At 42.3% G+C, this 25,938-nt stretch overlaps 1 protein-coding gene across 1 annotated transcript in view; it reads right to left on the bottom strand.

Annotated features, from left to right (window-relative positions):
- The window catches only part of LOC125718016 (protein sidekick-1-like), a 284,877-nt gene extending 260,221 nt beyond the window's left edge, over positions 1-24,656 (bottom strand). The window contains exon 1 of the mRNA XM_048991479.1: positions 23,163-24,656. Coding sequence (XP_048847436.1) covers positions 23,163-23,772 — 610 coding nt within the window. The 5' untranslated portion in view covers positions 23,773-24,656. The remainder of the gene's footprint in view (positions 1-23,162) is intronic.
- Positions 24,657-25,938: the final 1,282 nt, after the last annotated feature.

Raw genomic sequence — 25,938 nt, 5'->3', positions numbered from 1 at the left:
TGGCAACTCCAATTCACCTTATTTAGTATGTTTCTGGATTGCGAGGGGCAACCGGTGAACCCAGAGGTACCAGTCAGACATGAGGAGATCATGCAAACTCCACACATTAGGGGCCAAGACAGAGACTGGAACCCTGGACTCCAAAGGTGCTCAGATGCATTACGTTCAGCTGCAAAAATGAGACGCGACAATAACAATACTGTCAGTGGCTAGATATCAGCGGCTAGCATCCAAAACATTAATTACAAACATTCTATCATATAACTATCATGTATAACTATCCTGTAAGTAGCTCCAATGTAATGTCATACAGATCCCATAGTGCTTTTCTGCATTTCTAAAAGTTATTTTTGAATGCACAAACACACAAGCTGCCATTAGCTGGCAAAAAAAAACTGTCCTACAGACACAGTGGACTGTACATGAAATCTGTATAATGTACCTGATCTCTAATTTATGAAAACCAAGTCTTAGTAAACAAACCCTTAAAATAGCATTTTAACTTGGGAGTAAATATATAATGCTAGACTAGTTAAGATGAGCGTGCTTATTCATTCATCACATTCACAAGGTTAAATGTCATCTGCGTTCAACCGTCCCTTTGCTGCCATTAAGCAGTGTTGCTTCAATTTTAGAGCGTTGTCTCAGTATTTGATTATTTCCAGTTCTTCACTCACAGAATGCCTGTGCAAAGTTTGAAAAAGATCTGTCAAATACTTTCTGAGTTATCCTCTAAACAAGAACGCATCTGTGGCAGCAGAGGCCTGGACCCAAAAGCAAATTTATTCCGTCTGCAGTGTAACGGTACATGGTATATCATTGAACCATTCGGTACACCCCCAACAGTTAAATACACACATGTGAACTGCAGTATTACGATATGCCTGTGAATTTTCCCTGTATCGGCGGGAATATAAGACAATATTTTTTTTCCTCAAAAAATACTTAAAAAAACTGAAAGAATTTAAATGTTATTATCCAACACCAGATGGTGTAAATTATCCTCCTCCTGGCTAAAGGTAGCCGCATACTTTAAGTATAATCAACATCATTTCAGCAATATGATATTGCATGAGCAGTGATCCCACCCACTGTCAGCAATTGGCTGACATAATGTGACACCGCGGAGTTGGTCAGCAGCCAGCATGCTTTCACCGCATCGCACTTATCTTTAAATGGCATAAACTAATTCGTGTATTTATGTTCATTGTTAATGTGTAATGTTTTCCATAGAATGCATGCATTTCATTAGCGTATAAATGTGTGTGTCATGTAAACTGTTGGTTTCCTTGTCTGTGTGTGTGCTAATATTAAACCGATTGTAGCAGTTACTAAACAGTTTTTTATTTTAAAAGAGTTGCCATCTTCTTTATTAAAATAACTCACTGCAATACATTTTTTGCCCCCTTTATGTGGGTCTGCTATATCTTGGGTTTTGTTTGAGACATTTATTATCTATCTAGCTGCACCTACCGTGCTGTAATTGCCTGTGGCTGCTTTTTAGCAGTGACATGCTTAACTCCGTAGATGTTCTTCTCAAATAAAATAATTTTCTTTAAAAAGATAAGATCTGTAGCAGTCTCCTTTTTCAGATACAGAAACAAACAGGCATCTCATTGGGGTACCACTTTCATTTTGCACTTGCATTGTGTTATTTTTACATTTAATGTTGCCTTTACAGGCATGTACAGTGTTCACTTTGTGGTTGTGAAAGCAAACACAGAATGCTAACACAGAGTGCTAACACAGAGTGCTAACACAGAATGCTAACACAGAATGCTAACACAGAGTGCTAACACAGAATGCTAACACAGAGTGCTAACACAGAGTGCTAACACAGAATGCTAACACAGAGTGCTAACACAGAGTGCTAACACGTAGCTCACCGCATGATGCGCTTATTTTATAATTTAATACTGCCTGTACGGGTACTGTGAATACAATGTACACCTTTAATGTAAAATACAATAGACAAAACACATACATGTTATCAATGTTAAGAAAGTTTTTTTTTAATTTTGATGTTTTTCTCTCCTTAATTTCATATAGTAGAGACATAACCTAGACCTAGTTAGTCATGCTGCCATTCTTCTGAATACAGTGTTGTTATTACATCCATCTTCTATAACCGCTTATCTTATTCAGGGTCGGGAGGGGTCCAGAGCCTATACCAGGTGCTATGGGTGCAAAGCGGGGAACAACCCTGGATGGGGCGCTAACCATCACAGGGCACAGTCACACACCAGTCACTCACACATGTACACCTATGGGAAATTTAGTAATTCCAATTAGCCTCAGCGTGTCTTTGGACTGGGTTAGATCCGCCTTTACCTTGGTTCAAAAACCATGACATATTACACAATGGAAAAATAGTACTGTTACACCCCTAGTGTGTGACTAATGCAGATTAAGCTATTAAACTATAAACATTAATGCAGCATCCTTTTGGAAATGTGATTGGTTGATCAATATCCACATCACTGTAAATATGTTTAAGTCCTTTACTTTACCCGTATCATCCGTCCTGCTTTGTGCTTTTTTCAGTCACATTTATTACTTAAGACAAAATTTGAGCAGCTTGAGGCAGCATGAAGTTTCCCAGTTTCCTGCGTGTCCCGAATTTTCTCTTTCCACACACAGCTAAAAAGAAGGATCCATTATATCTAAATTGGATAACAGGTTTAAGAATCACGCACGACCCCTGGTTTAAACAATCCAGCAAATTACATAGGAATTCTACACTCTATACAGCCTGGCTGGCATTCCTAAGGATCCGAAAACCACGCACGTTGTGCCTGCCAATTTCACTCTCCGAAGTTTTGTTTCGGTATATTGTGTGTGGAAAGAGAACAAACTCTGCACGTCCTGTATGTGTCAATCGTCTGGAAAAGGCGTAAAACCAAAGCGGCAGTTCCACGGCGCTGCTCTGCCCCTTCTGCTGGCAGGTAGTCATTATTTGATTAAGCAACGAGTCATTTCTGGGACATTCTTCTTTATTTATCTGAATGACACATTTATAATACGGCATTACGGTTCCTTGCAGGAGGTTAACAGTGACCACTGTTTCTGGTTCGTGTCTGATAATTAATCGTTACCATCAGGGCGTTTATTAATCAGTCAAAGGCGAGTCGTCTTATGTCCACATTCAGCTGGCTACATTTCTTTCAGGAGATTCCCCAGCATTCTCGTACAGCAAGCGTTTCATGGCGTGCAAATAAAGAGGATCACAGGAGAACACCAGAGTAGTATACAACGCCTTAGCAAGGCTACATGTGGCCAACTTTCGAGTTTTGGGTACTACGAATCGTAACTTATTTTTAAAGGGAGTGTATTGCCATTGTAATTTACACTGCATGCTTAACCTGCTCCAAGCAGGTTTAAGTTTAGGATTAAATACGACGTTAGTCTCACCTTCTCTCCAATAAATGCAGCCTATATAATAAGAGATACCTAGCATTGGGCAAAGGCCTTATGGCCAAAATATCATACCATGAGGTTTTTGATTAGAATCACTATCCACAATATACGTCACGAGTGCTTTTTAATTGTTTTTAATATTAACGTTTCGATGGGCGGCATGGTGGTGCAGTGGTTAGCACTGTCGCCTCACACCTCTGGGACCCGTGTTCGAGTCTCCGCCTGGGTCACATGTGTGCGGAGTTTGCATGTTCTCCCCATGTCGTCGTGGGGTTTCCTCCGGGTACTCCGGTTTCCCCCCACAGTCCAAAAACATGCTGAGGCTAATTGGAGTTGCTGAATTGCCCATAGGTGTGCATGTGTGAGTGAATGGTGTGTGAGTGTGCCCTGCGATGGGCTGGCCCCCCATCCTGGGTTGTTCCCTGCCTCGTGCCCATTGATTCCGGGATAGGCTCCGGACCCCCCGCGACCCAATAGGATAAGCGGTTTGGAAAATGGATGGATGGATGGATTAACGTTTCATAGGGTTTGAGTACATCTTAACATTTATCACTAAGGTCAATAATGAGTGCAGTATTTTTAGCAGTCAGATGGCATATAAAGTTTAAGTTCGCTAACTGATTAGAAAAGATCAATTGCGATTTAATCCAAGATTTGAGGGGTATACTACCTTAGCCAGATTTCTTCAAGCTTACTTTAGGGCTTTGTCTATAACTATTACTATGACGGCCGAACAAAGTCTTCGTGTTCAGAGGTCGCGACAGCGCTACAAGAAATCCGACTGATGTGAAACAAATCAATTTCAGCCTGCGTATCATCTCAGTGCTGTCTGTGTATTTCAATGAAATCTAGGGATTCAAAACACTCATTCAAAAGATCCACGTTATAGAACACACAGACATTATTGTGTCGACTGCATGCGCTTTTCTGGGAATATCCCATGGAAAACCTAGTGTGCTGATGGCCATGATTACCTGGTTCACCTTGACTGTGCCTGGTAAGCCACTGACCTGGCCAAAGGATCAGGGGATTTGGCAGGACCAGAGATACAGGCATGAGGAGCAGAAGAAAATCCCCCATTGGTGAGTTTAAGGCCCGGCAGTGACTAATGAAGGGCTGTGACTGTGACCGAGCTCAGCTGCCCACGTGGCCGTCAGCAGGTTCGGGGGCTGAAGGAAACCTCAACAGACGGGTTTCACATCTCTCCACACCACATGCGAGATGATCGCGATGATCGAGAGACATCTTAACAAGTCTGAAGTAACGTTGGTCAAATGATATCGAGTCTAAAAATTGCTCCTGGGTAACTTATCCAAAGGCATGCCATTTTAAAGACTGACGCATGGTAACTTCAGGTTGTTCTACATCTATGATTAAACGACACCATGTGTGAAGCCGACAATCTATCCTTGTGTTCTTCCAACCCATCGCTCTTTTCCAGAAATAAAGATTCCTACTTAAGCATGCCCTCCTCTAGGAGCAGCTTAACATGGTTAACTTCTAATTAACTTCTAATACTTAGTGTTTGTCCCTTCTATAATATTTTGACCAATCTCTAGAAGGGTAAAATGACTTTGGTTAACATCTATATGTATGGATGGTGTCCAGGTAAGGTCTAGGCTCTGCAGGATGCCTGGAACATGGGCGTTTACCATGGTAAACAAAGTAAAGAGAATGTGAAAAGGGCGTCGCTGCATGGCGGTTATCCGTGACATTTATGGACGTCACATCAGACAGCCCGGTACAAATCTGGAAAATAGACATGCACTGAGACCTTCAGAGGCAGCCATGCCAAGGCGTTTTAATCGCTCTGCCCCTGGTGGAGAAAACTTCATCATGGCCTTCTTGGTCCCCAGGCTATGTTTGTTTCACAGCAGAAAAAGAAGAAAAATTCTATGATAAATTGGTTTTCTTCTTAAGTTAGATAAGCAGATATTCATGGAGTGGGGGGTGGGAGGGGGGCTGCACTTTGTAAATTAAATTTTTGTTGAATCCTCGGTTCATTTGCATTAAGTTACGAAAGGATAATTCTCACGAGGGCATTTGGGAATGAGTCCAAACAATTTGTAAAAAAACAAATGCAAATGGTGTTAAATTGAAAGTAGCCGTCTAACCATCATGAAATGCTCTGCCCACATCCTGCTGTCATTCATAGGAAATAAAAGCCAAAATTAATTAGGCTATAGATCAGGGCAGGGCAAACTAAGGCCCGCAGGATGGATCCGACCTGCCAATCAGATTTAACTGGCCCTACAAGCAAAATCTTAATCAAACAATATGTATTTATTTTATTTGGTGGCATAGTGCTTACTATTTATAGATAGGTTGCAACAGTACTGCCCAATCGCCTCATGCCGCCACCTTGGCGCACTGACAGTTGTAGTAATGAAGTAAGATTAAGATTAACGCTAAATCTTGTGCATACAGCAGTGAGTACGTCGAGCACAGACGAGCATATATGCAGTGCAAAAACAAAGCGTAAAAACAGCACAAGTATTGCAAACAAATTTAAAGGTAAACAACAAAAAAAAATCATCCTAAAAAAAGGAGTACTGGAATATTAAGGAAATACGTATTTGAATAGTAATTAGAGATGGTATTTGTGTAGTGAAAAAGGATTCTGAGCAAACAATACAAGGTGAAAATTGATATTACTGGAAATGACCCAGAAACACTGAAAGCTACATGGTCGTGAGCCGCCCGCTGTCAGGTTATGAGGATATTGATAATTATCGTTCTCCAAATACCATGGGTAATGTTTATGCAAATAAAAAAAGACTTAAAGCCTGGAGGCCTGACTTTCTTCATTTCTTACCATGTACAAGAACTGCAGAGTGTAGAAAAAATACACTGTTCAAAAACATTGAAGGAACACTTTTTAACCAGTATAGCATCAAGTCAATTAAACTTCTGGGATATTGATCTGGTCAGTTAAGTAGCAGAGGGGGTTGTTAATCAGTTTCAGCTGCTTTAGTGTTAATGAAATCGACAACAGGTGCACTAGAGGGGCAACAATGAGACGACCCCCAAAACAAGAATGGCTTAACAGGTGGAGGCCACTGGCATTTTTCCTTTTCATCTTTTTTGACTGGTTTTTCCACTAGTTTTGCATTTTGCTATGGTCTGTGTCACTACTGGTAGCATGAGGCGATACCTGGACCCTACAGAGGTTGCACAGGTGGTCCAACTCCTCCAGGATGGCGCATCAATACATGCCATTGCCAGAAGGTTTCCTGTGTCTCCCAGCACAGTCTCAAGGGCATGGAGGAGATTCTCTAGGCGAGCTGGACAGCACCGTAGAAGGTCCTTAACCCATCAGTAGGACCGGCATCTGCTCCTTTGTACAAGGAGGAACAAGATAAGTACTGCCAGAGTCCTACAAAATGATCTCCAGCAGGCCACTGGTGTGAATGTTTCTGATTGTTTGGTCAGAGACAGACTTCATGAGGGTGGCATGAGGGCCCAACGTCCTCCAGTGGGCCTTGTGCTCACTGCCCAGCACCATGGAGCTCGATTGGCATTTGCCATAGAATACCAGAATTGGCAGATCTGCTACTGACGCCCTGTGATTTTCAGAAATGAGAGCAGGTTCACCCTGAGCACATGTGACAGACGTGAAAGGGTCTGGAGAAGCCGTGGAGAACATTATGCTACCTGTAATATTCATCAGCATAAACGGTTCGGTGGTGGGTCAGTGATGGTCTGGGGAGGCATATCCATGGAGGGACACACAGACCTCTACAGGTTAGACAATGGCACCTTGATGGTCATTAGGTATCAGGATGAAATCCTTGGACCTATTGTTAGACCCTACGCTGGTGCATTGGGTCCCGGGTTCTTCCTGCTGCATGACAATGCCTTATGTGGCGAGAGTATGCAGGCAGTTCCTGGAGGATGAAGGAATTGATGCCATTGACTGGCCTCCACACTCACCTGACCTAAATCCAATAGAACATCTCTGGGATATTATGTTTCAGTCCATCTGGTGCCGCCAGTTTGCACCTCAGACTGTCCAGGAGCTCAGTGATGCCTTGGTCTAGATCTGGGAGAAGATCCCCAGGACACCATCCTTGTTTCATTAGGAGCACGCAGCTCTGTGTCGCAGTGTTAATGTAACGGTGCTGTGCCAGTTGTTATACAACAAATCGGATTTGATCACACTTACGCTATATGGACAAAAGTCTTTGGACACCTGGCCATTACACATAGAGTATAGAAACATGATGACATCCCATCCTAAATACATAGGCATGAATATGGAGTTAATTCTCACCCCCTTTGCAGCTATAGCAGCTGCCACCCTTCTATGAAGGCTTTCAACAAGCTTATGGAGTGTTTGTGGGAATTTTTGCCCAATCATCCACAAGAGCATTTTTGATGCACTGATGTTGGATGTGAAGGCCTGGCTTGCAATTTCTGTTCTAGTTCATCCCAAAAGTATCTGAAGGGGCTGAGGTCAGGGCTCTGTGCAGGCCAGTCCAGTTCCTCTTATACCAAACTCACCCAACCATGTCTTTACGGACTTTGCTTTGTGCACTGGGGCACAGTCATGGTAGAACAGAAAAAGGCCTTCCCAATACTGTTCCCGCAAGATGGGAAGCAGAGAAGTGTCCAAAATGTCTTGGTTCCCTTGGCTTAAAAGTACCCTGAAGTCACTGGAACTAAGGGGCCTAGCCCACCCTCCTCCATTAAACTTTACAGTTGGCACAATGCAGTCAGGCAGGTAATGTTCTCCTGGCATCCACCATACCCAGATTCATCCACCAGACTGCCAGGCAGAGAAGCAAGATTCATCACTCCACAATACATGTTAGAACTGCTCCAGTATACAGCACTCCATCCAACATTTGGACTTGTGTTTGGTGATGTGAGGCTTGCATGCAGCTGCTTGGCGATGGAAGTTCATTCCATTAAGCTGCTGGTGCACAGTTTTTGTGCCGGGATTAATGCCAGAGAAAGTTTGGAACTCTGCAGTTATTGAGTCAACAGAGCGTAGGCAACTTTTACGCACCATGCGCCTCAGCACTCAGCAACCCAACTCTGTTACTTTTACGTGTTCTGTCAGGTCGTGACTGATTTTCTGTTATTCTTAAATGTTTTCAGTTTGCATTAATATCACTAACAGTTGACCATGGAATTTATAGCAGGGAAGAAATTTCACAAACTGACGTATTGCAAAGGGAGCATCCTGTGATAGCACCACGCTCAATCAATTCATTGAACTCTTCAGAACTCGTTTTCTCATAATGATTATAAACCTGATTACATGGCTACAGTAGGTGCTTGATTTTATACACCTGTGGCAATGGGTCTGAATGAAACACCTGAATTCAGTGACTGAGAGGTGTGTCCCAGTACTTTTGTCCATATAACGTAAGTTAAAGGCAAAATTAATGATTGTTTTATTTTGTTTCTTAATGTGCAGCTTTCATTTAGCTTAATGGACTATCTGAGTTGTCATTTCGTCTTGTATTCCTCTCTTACACTGCATTCCATTTTAATTCAAAAGTTGGAATTTCCAAGTTTTCAACTGAAACGCCCCTGAAGTCTGAATTCGAATCGGATAGTTGGAGGAACCTTGACAACTCCAGCCTTAGAATCACGATGACTATGCCCTTGTACACACAGTACTGTCCAACTGCTATCTGAGGACGTGTTGCTACGGTTTTCGTATGTGCAAAATTCTGCGCAATGTCTTGTTATCAACTGATATTACTAACAGTGGCTAAGAATGACCGTGGCTAGATCTGGGGCCTTCATAAGGAAGCAATATTTCTTCCTTAGCCAGACAACTTGTTGGATTTAAGATAGTTTGGGCTAAATGCAAGAACGAAGATGAAGGTCATTTAAGCTGTGCTACCTAAAATTCAACAAGTTATTCAGCTGTTTAAAACAGGTCCCTGGTATTGCTAAATGGCTTTCCGACTTCTTGTACTGGAACGCATATAACTTGAGTGTGTCATTCCCAGTTCCGACTTCCATCCTCTGAGGTAAGTGGAATGCAGTATTTCTGCCTTTGATGCTGTCAGACTGTTCACACTGCGGTGTCCCATATGCTACCTGCTAGGGTTAATGCCTCTTTCATACATAGCGGAGGGTTTGCCTGAGGTGTATGGATAAGAATGGCCTTTAGCACATGCTTCCACGTCAAATTTTTCAAACCAAACATCTTTATGTCATCCGCTCACCACTCATTAATTTACGCTAGGCTGTCTGGTATGAAAGTGGCTGACTTACTATAAATATTGCCACTCAGAGCCCAAAAAAAGGAACAGAGCAGTGTGTGGGGCCAGCCCCCACCTAACCTACCCATTGAGGCGTATTTCTGTTCTTAAGATGAGCATGTCATTGCCCAGGTCGTCGGTCACCTGATACTTGCCCATAAGGAGCAGCCCAAAGTCAGAGCAGAAAGTGAGATTACCCCCCACACACACACACACACACACACACACAACGCTGCACCACGGAGAAGCCAGACAAACTTCCACTGCCTGACTGCGGGCTGGGGTGTAACAGAGAGACTATCTAAGCAAACAAACTGAACGACTGAAGTTATGCAATGCAAGACCCCCTGGAGGAAAGATGCCCCCCCCCCCCCGACAAACGAGAAATCAGGGGGCATCACTCCATGTATTTCTTTTTCAAAGCTCAGGTTCCATCATGTGCTCCCACCCCATGGAGAAAACCACCACCTTTTCATGCGACCTGCAAAATTAATAAAGATGCAAATGGCTTTACCTCAATCGCAGGTCACTAAGATGGCTACACAACCTAATCTTTGAATGATTTCCAAGCACCTTTAAATAACTATTTATATTCATTGCCACTGAAAATCCCAACCTCAGGTTTGCTGGGTTCAGACATGCAATGAAATCAGGTCCCCTCCTCGCTGAGGGTTCTAGGATGACAGAATAAAATGGAGAAATACATACAGGTAAGTAATAACAGACCAGCTTAAGTTACCCAGCATTTATACAAGTTCAAACGTGGGTGAGACCTAACGAGCTTAAGCACACTTGTTTCTCAGCCAGTGTATGGGAATCCATACCAGGCACATTCGCATGTAAATATGACTGTATAACTGAATCGGGGCCACGCTTTGCTCTGAACGGCTCCCAGCAAGAGCCACTCCCTTTGAAGTTCCGCATCTGCATATTCAGCTCACAGTCGACCTGAGTAAACAGCTGCCCCACGGTTCCGACTCACGGTGCTTCATCATCAATTATGAAGTTTGGGTCATAGGCACCTCATGCAGGAATTCTGTCAAAAGGTCCAGGTTGGATCATCCTGATGACTGATGGAGTACAGAGATGCCGGGTCATCTCAACTAAGAGCGAAGTGAGGACTGTAATGACACTGATCTGGCAAGAGATGAAATATCGAACGGCAGGACAATATAGCTACTGTAAGATGGAGTGTTTGTGTCGGTCCTGATAACATCAGCACTTCGCTCACCTCTGCCTGGTACAGCTCGCTTTGAGTTTGACCGTTATAAAAAGAGCTCATAATTAGTGATGGGGTTTCAGTGATTCATTCCATAGCAGTTAAAAAGATATTAGATATTAAGTTAGCCCCTAAAAGGAAAACAGCTTGATGCCATAAAGTCACAAGAGCAGCATTATATCCAGATCATTAAACACACATTAAATAAAAGTTTCAGATCAGCTACCTTCTTTAAAGGCAGCTGACATTTACATACATTCATATAGAAGGAAAATTGCAGATTTGAAGGTGATATACTCACTGTTTCCTAATGTCAAGAGATTCCCATCTGACTGATTGTAGAAATATGAAAGGTACACAGTTCTTTTGTTCTCAGAATAACTGGATTTTACCATCTGGCACAACTGGGGCATGGCGTCACATCAATAGCACCTTCCGGATGAACTGTGAGGAGGACTTAGGGCAAGGCCAAGAGGGTCTCCTTCAGAAGCGGAGCTGACTAACAACCATAAGGAGAGACGGGAGCATAATACCAGCAGCTTTCTTCTGCAGATCATTACTAATCCATAATACGCTGAGACAGACTGAAAGACCACTTCTACTATTCTCTAACCATAAATATAATTGCATATATATTTGTGTCCAACGCAACAGTTTCCCCCCACTGGCCTCTTGTATGTTTTTACTGGCCCAAGAAAAAAAAAAGCTTTTTCATAAATCGCATGTATATCTACTGTATATATAAAGTCATCCAAACAACAAAGCACTATCATTTTCTTCTAAGAACGTTAATATTTGGTTTTATACATATGAATGCATTTGGTGAGGACTGTGGACCCTTCACTGCAAGCTCCTCCTGCTTCCCTGATCCACCTCTTTGGTGAGTTTGTCATTTAAAGAATACTGCAATTTTGTATCTGGACTGTCTACCTTGTGCAGACAAAAAGAGGTCATTGGTCCACTACAGAGGTGGGGATTTCAGGTCCAGAGAGTACAAATCCAGACCATGATTCTGTTTCAACCAACCAGTTGAGTATAAAGAGTCACAGTCACAGAGTACTCTGCTGGTTGTTTGCAACAAAATCTTGGCCTGGATTTGTACTCTCTGGACCTGAAATCTCCACCTCAGTTCCACTAGGGTGCTCGACTGAGGATTCCGAAGCCGGAATGTAAAGAATGTTGGTCACACTTTACTTGGGGGGGCACACATAATGTACACTCTTACTTAATGTATTAATTAACCGGAACCTAAGTGTTAGTTACCTACTGATCTTATATTTGTTCATCATTAATCAATCATGATGGTTCATGTATTTCATGCAGTTACTATATTTGTTCATAATTTGTACTTGTGTAGTAACTGAATTCCTAAGTTTCTAGTACCCCCTCCAGTAAAGTTTTAGTAAAATGTTTTCTTCAATTGGCCTTCACCAGTTAAAAGCGATCAAAGGAAACACATCACACTCAAATACTTTCCTAAATCCAACAATAAAACATGTCATGTAAATTTGGGTTACTGAAGGAATCGATTCATTCAATCGCATGTAAATGAATTCAAATAAAATTTTCCCTTCATCTGGTTATTCAGTACATGTAAATGCAGCACAAGTGTAAGCAGTACTTCCAAGTGGCAAAGGAGATTTGAGGTAAATGGCTACAATCAGCAGAGCAATGCAATATACAGACGCTCCTCTACTTACGAACTTTTAACTTACGAACTTTCAGACATTTGAATGAAGAGGATTGAAAGTCCGATTTCTTTTAGCTGGGCTCCCGTTTCCTGTCCGCAACATCAATTTTTTTTTTTCTGCGTGCCAATTCCGCCTAGTACGACTTCTGGCCGCTACTCCCGCCGCGCAGCAGCGTTGCATGCGTACTCCCGGCATCCTAGTTCTTAGTACTTGCGTACACCCTTAAAATGATGTTGAATAACAACTTACAAACATTTCAAGTTATGAACGGCCGTTCACAAGGTATCTCAGTCGTAAGTAGATGAGCGTTTGTATTCGCAATACAGCAGTAATGCGGTGTACCAAGCATGACCACGACAGCTCAAACTGCTCTCATCTTCTGCAGTCTGAACTTAAGCATCAGATATCAGATAATGTGTTATTATGGATAATAACAAATGCAATCAAGCACCATAAAGTACCAATGACCATGGGGCATATGCTATTATAAATAGTTCCATATTTATAATACTTCTGAAAAAAGGGGAAAAATGGGAAAAAATGAAAATAAATAAATACTTCCATATTTTTGTATTCGCACTAATCCATAATACACTAAACAACTTTAAACAGTCTAGTAAATTAGCTAGCCAACTAGTGTACCTACACTTATGGCAGATGGCTATTGTAGCATAGCCGAGGCTATATAATGACGTTTGGTTGCTATCTGACTGGCTGAATAGTGTGATATGATATATTTGTGTTTTGTGCCTACTGTCTTTTATGAGCAAAATTACACTAACACATATTAACTGAGTAACACACCTTTGATGTGCTACGTTATGACTGATTGGCGGAAGGACAATCATTGGCTGGATTGGGCCAGCGGCTGGCCAATCAACTTACCCGTGATTATTAATGCTGAACCTTGAATATATATAAAACCAGACATGAGCAAAAGTCTCAGCCCCAGAGGGGAAAAAAAAAATTGATGAAATCCTACTGTAAAAAAAATATATATATTTTACGATGATTATTTTACATTTGATATGTTTGTTAGATGGAAGGGACACTTAGGTGTTTCATAGGTGAATTCGTAAGTAATTTGTTCAGCATTCAAGATTCTTACATTAGAAAAAAGGAATATTTTATCAGCAGCTGTCAGAACAAAAATGTAAGGGGCATATATAGATGTACAGAAATCAGTTTCTTAACATTATTTCAGTACATTTCTGAAATAGAATGTGAATTTGCTCTGAAAATTCAAACAAAATAAATCAATAAATAAATAATCTTAAGAACTTGATGGTCATTCTACATCATTAAAAATATTTTGCAAATTGTCAGGTACTCTCAAATTAGCAGTGTATGTACACCAACCATAACACTAAAACCACTGAGAGGTTTAGGGCATAACATTTATTATCTCATTACAATGGCACTTGTCATGGGTGCCATTATATATTATGCAAATAAACAGTCAGTTCTTGAAATTGATATGTTGCACAAAGGAAAAATGGGCGAGCATGTCTCCAAACCAGCAGGTCTTGTAGGTTTTTCCCAGCTTGCAGTGGTCAATACCTATAAAAAGCGGTCCAAGTAAGACATACTGGTAAACTGTTGATGGGGTCATGGGTGCCCAAAACTCATTGATGCACATGGGGAGTGAAGGGTAGCCTGTCTGGTCCGGCCCTACGGCAGAGGTTCTGGAGCACAAATTGCTGAGAAGTTAATACCGGCTGTGATAGAAAGGTGTCAGAACACACAGTGCATCACAGCTTGCTGTGTATGGGGCTGCACAGCCACTGACTGGTCAGAGTGCCCATGCTGACCCCTGTGCACCATTGAAGGCGCCTACAATGGGCACGTGAGCGTCAGAACTGGACCGTGGAGAAAGGGAAGAAGGTGGTCTGGTCTGATGAATCACGGTTTCTGTTGCATCATGTGGACAGCCAGGTGCATGTGTGTCACTCACCTGGGGAAGAGATGGCGCCAGGATGCACTATGGGAAGGTAGCAAGCCGGCAGAGGCAGTGTGACGCTCTGGACAATATTCTGCTGGGAAACCTTGGGTCCCGGCATTCATGTGGATGTAAATTTGACATGTACCACCTACCTAAACATTGCGGCAGACCAAGTACACCTCTTCGTGGCAACAGTATTCCCCAATGGCAGTGGCCTCTTTCAGCAGGGTAATGTGCACTGCCAAACTGCAAACATTGTTCAGAACATGAAAAAGATGTCAAGGTGTTGACGAGGCCTCCAAGTTCCTCAGATCTCAATCTGTAGGATGTGCTGGACAAACGGGTCCAATCCATACAGGCCCCACCTCACAACTTACAGGACATAAAGGATCTGCTGCTAACGTCTTGGTGCCAGATACCACAGGACACCTTCATAGGTCTCGTGGAGTCCATGCCTCAACAGGTCAGAGCTGTTTTGGTGGCACGACGGGGACCTACACAATATTAGGCAGGTGGTTTTTAAAGTTACAGCCGATCGATGTATGTGTTCGCTAACTTACGACTAATTACTTTCATTTTAGAAAGGGTTTGAGAGCCGGTGCAGTGTGAGCACAGAACTCCTTCAGCTGAAAATGTGTCTGCCTACCCAATCTGTGCACACGCTCGGAAATTCATCTACAAAAGCCAGCCTGCCCCAGCTCCATCAAATACCATCCTGCAGCTACATGAGCTTGCTTCCGCACTTCATTTTCTCCTAATAACTAGTTGCTGTCTAAATCCATTTCTAGCTCTGCTGTTTGAGCACCAGGACAGCACGTCTCCAGCACATCTACTGTGCATCACCCAACTCCCTCTGATCCTTCACACCAGGCTGTGTGTTTTCGTCTTTCCTGCTCATTTTAGCCTCTGCAAGACTCCAGAATCTGAACACTTCAGTAAGCGACTCTCATAATACTCTACAATCTCTTTTTCTCTCTATGTCAGGAATATTCTGCCCTCAATATTTATTTTAAGGCTGGGACTAGGATGCTTGTTACAGAAAGTTGACCTAGTATTTCTATCAGGTGAAGAACGGTATTATTTCCCTGGATGCCAGTATCGTAATTTATGCAATAATACTTTAGTATGGTTGCAGTTTTATTTTACTTCAATTTTATATGTTCTGCTATTTTCTTCTTCCTCTCGCATAAAAGAGAGAAACCCCACTCACAAAGGAGGTACAGCATAATACAAAATGAAACATTGTACAAGTTAATTATATTAATTACTTACTGTTCTTCTCTATTGTTGCCGAGGATATCATGGGGAATTTTTCAGTACCAGTATCAAAGTATAAATCGGCGGTTGAATGACACATGAATGCATATAATAAAAACCGGAATTACCCTATAATGTGAAACCACCCCAGCAGGGCACAGTGACCCCAGCCAAACCTCTGGCTCTGCAAACTTCACTCGTTCGAAAATCATTCCTCATTTGCAAATGAATAATGCAGAAGTGACCCTTCGCTCAAATGGTTCTCATACCCCTTTGCTTCTGCAACAAAATGGACGATGCTGATCAGTGAAAGCCAAATACGCCCAACAGAACAGGAGATTAAACAATCTCCGTCTTAAGTGTTTATAACAAGGGATTTCAAAGCTGAAACGCAAAGCCAAATCCTCTTTATATGTTAATGAAATTTCAAACCACACTCTGCAACCAGGTTCTCTCGAATACTCCATGTCAATGGCCATTAATAATAGGATTACGTAACAACAGAAGGCCAACAACATGTTTCCCTACCGCAATACATTTACCAGATTCAAAATAAGAAGAGATGCCATTTCCCTGCAAAATGCCATGCGAATGCATCACAATGCACATGCAATAGAACTCTCTCACCTCACAGTTTCCTGCTTGTTAGTGGTAACTTTCAAAAATTGCTTCTGGTAACTTTTTTATCTAGATCTGTCAGTTCATCACTACTGGAAACCTTAGGTACGGAACAAATAAATCCATATCAGTGCATTAAAAATGTATTAGATTTGAAGAATTTATACTCTCTAAAAAAAAAAACAATGTGACTGTGCAACAATGTTAGAGTGCTGAGAGAACTACACAGGTCTGTCTCACAAGATCACATACTACAACTCCGGAGGTTAGGTCATCAGTTTTTAAAAAATATACAGAAAGGAGAAGCAGCACAGATCCCTCTGAAAATGTGGACAGATCAAATGAACGCTGTACTGTATACAAACCATGGATATTTATAGAAATGCAAAAGCCCTCGAAAATATACAAGTACAACCATGTGGCAGTTTGCTTTGAGGGCATCTTACAGTAAGATAGCTTATTTTAATATAGCCTGCCCCTTTTGGTAGTGCATTACTACAAATGCATTTTTGATGCAATTCCAATTCACCATGGAAGGCTTAACGAAGCAAATATTCGCTGTATTTTTGCAGGCAGCAAACGTACCAAAGATAACACATAACTCAATATAAAACTGAGAGGCACCACACATTAGCAAACACAGATATGATGGTGTAAACAAACAGTGCCACAATGTCGTTAATCTGTCGTTTGGGGAGAGCAGTCCAGAATCAAACAGATTTTAATCAAAACAAACTTTTTCCAATGCTGGCCTTTTTAATTAAGAACTTCAAAAGACACCTAAAAATGAAAAGGAAGGGGGGTAGAAAGCTGGCAGGTGGCCCTCATTTTGCCCGTCACCATATACCTTCCTTTAACGAGCACTGCCATAGGATTAAATCCAATGTTGTGGATAAACATTCCTGAAGGGGGGGGGGTCACAGAGATTCTCCCAGGAGCCTCCAGAAGCAGCAGGATCTGGGCGGTCAATGGCGGGACGGGGGACGGAGGGGGGGGGGGGGGTGGCTCTCAGATGCCTTCAACAAAAAGAGCTTCTGAGCAAAGGCTCTCCGTCTGCTTCCTTCTGCACAGATGGCATTACTGCTCTGCACGGGATGTGCCACGAGACAAAGGAATACCGCGGTACTCCTGAACACAGCTTGGCAACGGGGTCAACGCAGAGATCCGCTCAGCGCGTTGGGTAGTTCACACACAACAGATGATTGCGATCTAGAAACCATCATCTTAATTATCTGCGGTCTTATTAGACTTTATGGTAAACTTTTATGAAGATCTTCTCCCTCCTTCTAGGTTAGGGCCCTTCAAATGTGGACCTCGATTCCAAATCCAGGCCGTGTTTTCAGTCCTCCCAGGTAGTTAGTTCAATAATTACTGATTCTGATTGGTCGGAGGCTTCACACCTGGCTGACAGGTAAAGGAAGGCTGGAAAACCAGCAATGCTTGGACCTTGAGGACCGTGATTTGAACAGCCCGGCTCCAGGTCATTCTTTAGATGCCTCATTCTGGAAGTACAGATGTTCTCAAAGTTATTTTGACTGTAAACCTTGTAAATCTTTACATTTCAAGGAATCTGGGGTAGAATGATGAAAATGTCCATGTTTTCCTCATTAGCAGCCTAGGTGTTGGGTGATGACTTCTAACACAATCAAATAACGACTGTAAAACAAGGATATCGACAGGGAAGATTTGAAAACATTCTCTTAAAGGCCGTGGTGACCAGCACCAGTGTTAAGGGGCCGAACTGAAAATCTGCATAATTGGGCAGCTTGTTTTTTCTTGCGCTTCTCTTGGACAGTAAAGGAAAACTTTGATTTTGGGACATCACTCTGAAAGATGAATTTCCAGGGTTCTGTGGAAGAGACCAAACCCAGCCAACACCAGAACCCCCCACTCTGTATCGTAAAGCATATACGTCACGCCCCAAGAAATCAGGATCTCACTCAGAACAATGTTTAAACCTTTCAAGGAGGCAATCCCTGAACTGAGACACCCAGGCAAAAATGGGGGGGGGGGGGGGGCAACTGAAATTATCAATTATCAGGAAATCACACTATTCTGTGTTCAGCTGGGCAGTAGTTCAACAGATCAAATTTTCCAAATGTACAGCTGCAATTAGATTTAAAGAAACAGTTACAGTACTTGATTTTTTTCTAGAGGACGTACCATATTCTAATTAACATTTGCTTAACTGCTTTTTACAAGCGCAGTGCTGATATCTAGTCCGGAAAAAAGCCCCTTTCAGTAAAGCATGCTATATTCTTCGCATCTAAAAATGGACAGAAGGGAGATGGAGCGCTGCCAAATATTTCCTGTCGGGCAATGTTTTTGTTTAACCAGTAATAAAAGAAAAAAAGAGAGAGAAGTCTAGACCCATCTGTGGTATCTGTGCCAGAAACATCTTAGTGAGACCAGCCTTCCTCAGCCCGCTCGAGCATCTTTAAGACGAGGACACATGTAGGAGCTTTCGAGTCTTATCGCTGCGAACGGTACACAGCCATCAGCCAAAGATGCAGGAATGGGATAGAAAGGGAAGTGGGAAGTGTGTGAGGCAGCCTTCAGCTTCCTGCCCGCTGACCCACTCAGAACCGAGCCTTCCAACTGGGCGGCTGCCCCAGAGAGACCATTAATGGGATAGAAAATACTGACGGTGCAGGACATCAGCTGGTATCCATCACCTCTTTGGGAAAATGCATGGCATAAGAGGCAGCCTAGAATACTAAACCTTAGCAGCTCCATATAGTTATCAATACTTTACAACCTGAAGAGATGTGAGGTTTAGCATATTTTAATGCCCCAAGTAGTTTTGTGTTTTAATCCCAACTCCTGCAGTGAAACCATGCAATTCGCTTCCCATTAGTTTATGGGAGGTCAGTAACTGTCCTGAGTCGATGGTCGAGTCGATTTGACCCCTTTGAGCTATCGAATAGGCGGAACAGAAGGGGCTGCCTACCACATCTTTGCTGGTATCCTTAGAGTCCTATTATTCAAATCACGGTCCTCGAGGTCCAAGCACTGCTGGTTTTCCAGCCTTCCTTTACCTGTGAGTCAGGTGTGAAGCCTCTGGCCAATCAGAATCAGTAATTATTAAACTAAATACCTGGGAGAACTGAAAACAAGGCCTGGATTTGGAATCGAGGGCCAGATTTGAAGAGCCCTGCCTTAGAGGGTCAGAAATACCCCATCCAGTAGTATTCCTGACATTGCCAGTAAATCAAGATCCACAAAACAAAGTTTTCATTCATCCACCATACAGAGCAGTTAATAAAATGCAGCGTAAGCAGATAAGGCCAACTTCAAGCAGGAGCTTAACCTTAAGGGGGACATTTAGGGTTTCTGTTAAACGAGGCATCAGTATACAGGTTTCAAACATAATACAGGAAACTGGGCCTCAAATCAATAATATCTACCTTTCAGAAACACAGCTGAAATTCCTTTCTCTAATACAAAATAGAGAAATATTACCTAGATCTCCAGCGACAAGACTCTGCATATTCAAATCATCCACACTATTTGTTCAGATTCCCAAAAAAAAATTAAAATTAGACTTGAACTGTACCGAAGGAGCTGAACAGAATGTCCAGGTTATTGGATGGAACAAGCAGGAAGAAGCTGCAAATCACTGGTCAGATGGGGGAAGAAATTTAGATAACTGTCCTTCTGTTGGACAAAAAGCACGGATCTTTTAGGTATGCTCAGGAATGGCAAACATCTGGAGCGGTTCTCAAACCTGGAGCTGAGAGGGAGCAAAATCTTGGACCGTCTCAGGGTCTCCGAGGACTGGGTTGCGAAACACTGGTCTAAATAATGTCCTTTGAAGGTCAATTGATTTAGACTTCGGAGCAAAATAAATGATGGCTTGCATAAGCATTTTCACTTCGTTTATTTTAAAAAATAATTCACAAGAGCTCCAATGTTACACTCCTGTAAGAAAGTTAAATAAGACGCAAGACGCAAAAGCGTAATAGAACCCACTAATCAAGCAAGGAGCAGAGGAATAAGGTTACCTGGGAGGGACAGCAAACACTGGCACCTGCCAGAAGAACAACATGTGATCGACTCCTGAAATGGCAGCGTCCCCAGTAGCTGCCCCCCCCCCCCCCCCCCCCAGACACGGGGTAACGGGGAGCTTGCCGAGTGTGAGCCCGCATTCGTCACCTTTATTAAAGGATATGCAACATGCAGAACAGAGTACAAGGTACATTTGGATGCTTGCAGGGTCGGCAAATAATATTCTGCGGCAGCTTTGAAGCTGAGGGCCTGTGACTCTGCTTTGAAAGGAGGGGCCCATATTTTTAAAGAATAAAGGAAAAGCATCATCAAGCTTAGAGGTTTCAAGTGTAGCTCTGCCTCGTCTAAATACTGTACTCACCCAGTAGCTTATTAAGGAAGGACAGTAACTATGCTCCTCTTCAGAACACAATGCACAAGTAAATAGGTATTCAAATGCAATATCAACACCCTTCCCCTACAGGCAAACCTCCATCTGATTCCCAGGTAGAGATTCCCCGATACGGCCAAAGCCAGACGTTCAGACATTTGAATTAATTTGCATCTCGCTGCAGATGCATCTACATCGCACACCTGACATTCAGAGAAACGACTCCTGCCACAAATGGGAGAATCACAGCCCTGCTGTTTGCAAACATAACCTAATTCTCCACAACCACTTATCTAGTACAGGGTTAGCCTGGTCCAGGAAAGACAGGCGGTGCCATGCATGATCGTGCCAATGCTCCCTCCAGAGTCCAGCGTAAGAAGCGTCAAGCCATCAATACTGAGTTTATGGTACAAATGTTCACCAGCTATTAAGCAACTGGTATACCTATAAGCTAAAAGCTAGTTAACAACCGGACTCATATATTACAGTGTATTACAAGATTTGTTCTAAGTGCACAGGCAGTAAGTATAGTACAGCTTGAAGGACAAAAGTTCAACATTCATTCATGGAAAGTTGTACAGATTGCACTGTTATTCAAAAGTCAATTTAACTAAAATTTAGGCGCGATTCAATCCTGTTTAAGTGATATATATATATATATATATATATATATATATATATATATATATATATTGTGATTAAAGGTTTTATTGTATTTCAAACACATATCAGGGTGAACGGTGTTAAATATCTTAATGCGTCTATTAGCTAATACTCAAATACTTTGCATCACCCACCACTAGCGGACCACCGTATACTGTGCGGAAGAAACGGTGAAGCCAGAGTAGAGAATTCAAGTCCGAATCCATTTGCAGCAGACAGACCGGCTCGCAGTAAAGGCTCCACAAGGTGGCACACTTTAAAATAAACCCAAAATAATACTACTACTGTATGAAAATCTCTGTAACGATATCCAGAAATGCCCAGTTAATCTTGAGGTTTTCTTAAGTGACAGCCAGCCCCGAATCTCACACAAACACTTCAATTTTCTTGCCTCGCTATGTTGAGTAGCTCTCAAAAAGGAAAAAAAATAAAACACCAACCCTTGTTTCCTGTAACACTATAGATTTCTATCATGAGATCCCAAAACATCTATAAACCACAGTGAAAAGTGGTGTGATGCATATTTGTTAAGACTAAACAGACAGATATTTGTCAAACTACAATTATATCTAGTTATGTTGGCATTTTAATGACATGTGGCTTTAACAATAAGCTCACTCACTCAGAACTGAAGGAGCGGTTTGAACAATAAAGCCTATCACTGTTCTCCGCTAGGATTTCCACGCTCAAATTAAATCGAAATTTCTGATTTATTCCTGTCACAATAAATATGGAAGTAAAAGCAAAGCCATCCCCTTCAAATAAGGAAGTTGGCAGACTAAAAGCAGAAATACAAGAGACAAAAAAGATCGTGTTGCGGCATGATCAAAGGCGCTCTTTTACTACCGCTCTTCAAATCTTATTGAAGGGTGAATTTCAGATGGAGATCTGCAATCTCCTAACCCGATTACCGATTCTGTGGTAAAGAATTGCCTTTCAATATTCTTCACCCTAACAAGTGAAACTGAAGGAGTTAATCGCCTGCAGCTTCACTGATTTTTGCGCGTCCGTATCACTCGCGTTTATATGTAACCTTCGCAGTATTTTCTCACTTAAAGGACAATATGCAACATCTATAGACAAGATGGCATTTCGCGCAGAAGCCGCATCGGTATCAAGAAATCGGTTCTCTTTTTACTACTAATCAAGGTCTAAAGCTGAGTAAATCCAACAGCAAGTTAAGTGACTTAGTTCAAGGACTGTCTTGTTCTGGACACGCACCCGAACATGTTTATTTATCATTTTAGCCAGGTACGCACGAAATACTGTGAAAATCGTACCCCTCCTGCCCATTATACCTGATCCTGAAAATTAGCGGAACCGACAGGAAAAAATAAACTGCGAGTTAAAGGAAAGTGAGTAACTACTTCCCCCACACTGACCACGTATCACATTAATTTTCATGTTTGCCCATATCAGCTTGCGTACTTAAATCCGGTGATGTTTACCAAAACGACGCACTCCGCAGTGTAATTCCCCATCTTCCCCTGAATTGTCCGATATATGTAGTGGCGAACGAAAACTTTATAAGCAGTAATAAGTAAGTATAATAAATTATAGAACACGTGTCACACACTTTAAGGATTCTTCTAATTAATGATTAAAAATATCACAAGGCGCCTGAATTAACCCCCATTGCCCAGGCATAAAGTGTTTTTCATAAACGGTGTTTATGTATTGACGTTTTCAAAGCCGTATTCCGACTGACAGGGACCATATAGTAGCTACTGTTTATAAATATATTGGCACTTACCTTCAGCGAGGGCTTTCAACACGTGGGTATGGAAAATGACAAACGCCCACCAACTCCATGCACTAAATTTCAACTTTCCCCCTCCATTCCAGGTGAAACGGCATTTAGAGCCTCCATCAGTGTCCGTTTCAGCTACATTTCGACCAGCGGAGCTCTGGGTTGCGGATCCCCCGTTATTGCAATTCATGTTGCACGGATTGTGCGCAGTCATTTGGCGAAAGGGAGCGCAGCAATGACTGGCCTCTCTGATACAACCGGTACGGTTTTCCCCGCAAGTCATGCGCTCGCCGGGTCCCCACTTCTCGTCTGCTTTCACGTTTCCCTTTTGCTTATGCACACCTTCAAATCGCCCCAAGACGAGCCATCGGTCCCCACTTCCCGGGCGAGCATTCGAGCCTTCAACAGGCGCTTCTGCTCGGCTGCGCTCAGACGGCGTTTTATTTTCCGCTGTCACGCCGTGCCTTAAGCGCCAGTTACCGGACTCCGGGTTCGCCGCTTTCGGTGATTCTGCGCTGGATACAAACGTAACTTTACTGCCATATGACATATCGCATAGAAGTTGTTGCTTTTCAATAGCAGAGTCAGAATTTGTGCTCCGGTGATATTTCATTTTCCCGTGATGCAGCAAAAAAAATGCGTTAACGCATTAGTAAAAGGTGAGGATTGAAGTGGTCGTTTAAACATGCAGTGTTAATACGTGGTTGTCATGATTCCCACAAGATTGAAATTAAACAGTTTACGTGGCGTCTCCAGTTTCAGGAAAATATTGAAATTGTATCCATGTGTCCAGTCCACTCCAGATGTACCTAATATTGTTATAAACCTACGACTTTATTATCCCGTGATGAATCTTTCAAAGCGTCATAACTTTCTATCTGCAGCACTTCAACCGTAGCGCGCTCGGTTAGATATGAGAGTAGCATCCAGCTTGCTTTTTAAGGCTAATCCGCCGGCTATTAATTCCATCACATGTGAACAAGCACTTGATCACAAAACTCTCCGGTTCCGAAGCCAAGACGCCTTTAAAATGAAAGATGCAACATCTGTCATTTACTTCTTCGCAATGACAAAAGAACTCTGATCAGATGGTAGAATATACGGGAACAAAAAAGGGGGGCACATGCCATCATACCGAATGCAAAGACGCTTTTTATCTTCTCATATTCCCCTTCAATGTGTCAGCTCACCGGATGCCTCCCATTAAAAGTTCTTTTTGAAGAAGATAAAAAAAATTACTGTAGCTTCCCGAAGTTTTAAATTGCCTGTAGTCAAGTGCAATCACTCCGGCTCGGAAATATCCTGCTGAAAGAAACTAACACGGGAACTGCAAGCACCTTGCAAAATTACGCCGTAAATAATACTAGCGTTACCTTACTCTCAATTATCGTATGCCACACCGGACTGGATGGAAATTTTGATCATTATTGCGTCCCCGATCACTCCTGCGCTCTATTACCGTGTGACGCCCGCAGCCAAACTTCTACCTCCGACAAGCCTGTCCTCCTCCCCGCGCTAAAGCTATTGGTCACTTCGCCTGGCACATTTTTATTTTGCATACGTGAAGTGAATCTGAATTTCGACTAAAACATTGCGCCCCGGACAGTGCGGGTAAATTGTCAACGTAATACAACTCAGTTATATTCTAGCAAGTCTCTTAGCACTAGGCTGATATGAGATAGAGGTATTTTAAATTAAGGATCATTTGACTTCAGTGACTACAAATTCCAGTTTGTTTTTCCTCGTTTGTTGGGATTCACAATAACGGGAGATCCGCAGTTTTACAAATACTTAACGTTTAGGCTGAGAACGATATCAAAAGTCAATCACGTATCATATGTTCTCCTAAGTCTTCTTTATTATGCTGAAAAATGTGAGTCCGTTTAAGTTTAATATTTAATTCCGGGCTATACAAAGCTAATGAATGGTGTAGCATCTCGGCTGCGCTTTTAATAATCTTAAACACCTCGCCGACTTTCCAACCTAAAACATGCGCTAAGCTTAATTCTGGGCGGGTTGCTTTGTACAGGTCAGGAATAACCACCTTCACATGTGGGACAGATGGCCAATCGCCTCACACTGTAACCAGTCCAGCCTCTGTGGTGAAATTATTTCTGTTGTAAATTGTTCCTAAATGGATATGGGGCCATGAAAAAGGCTTTTACAGCTTCCCATTACAGTAATACCAAAAGCTGTAGAAAAGAACGTTTACATGGTGTTCATCATTAAATGCCACTTTAGGATTAAATGTTAGAAGGGGGTGACCTTACAGGCCAGAATGACAGTAAATTCCCAGAATCTGACACATGCAAGTACTTCAGCACAGGGAAATTTCCTTTTATATTTTGCTACCAATACTGGGGTATAAATGCTGTTCCCTAACAGGTATAAGAGACTATATTTGCGCTCAGGGGTTTTGGCCATCAGTGGACATAATCAAATTATTGCTACTGTGTACTTTTTACAGTTTTTACACTTAAAAAATTGCGAGTTAAGATGGATAGAAATGCAGCCCTGTGGGTAGTACAGCCATACTTCACTGGATAGTACAGCCATGCTTCACTGGGTAGTACAGCCATACTTTAATGGGTAGTACAGCCATACTTCGCTGGGTAGTACAGCCATACTTCCCTGGGTAGTACAGCCATACTTTACTGGGTAGTACAGCCATACTTTAATGGGTAGTACAGCCATACTTCGCTGGGTAGTACAGCCATACTTCACTGGGTAGTACAGCCATACTTCGTTGGGTAGTACAGCCATACTTTACTGGGTAGTA

The sequence above is a fragment of the Brienomyrus brachyistius genome, chromosome 22, assembly GCF_023856365.1.
Source record: "Brienomyrus brachyistius isolate T26 chromosome 22, BBRACH_0.4, whole genome shotgun sequence".
NCBI classification, from domain to species: Eukaryota; Metazoa; Chordata; class Actinopteri; order Osteoglossiformes; family Mormyridae; genus Brienomyrus; species Brienomyrus brachyistius.
The sequence above is the reverse complement of the archived record's forward strand: the minus strand, read 5'-3'. Positions and strand labels throughout refer to the sequence as shown.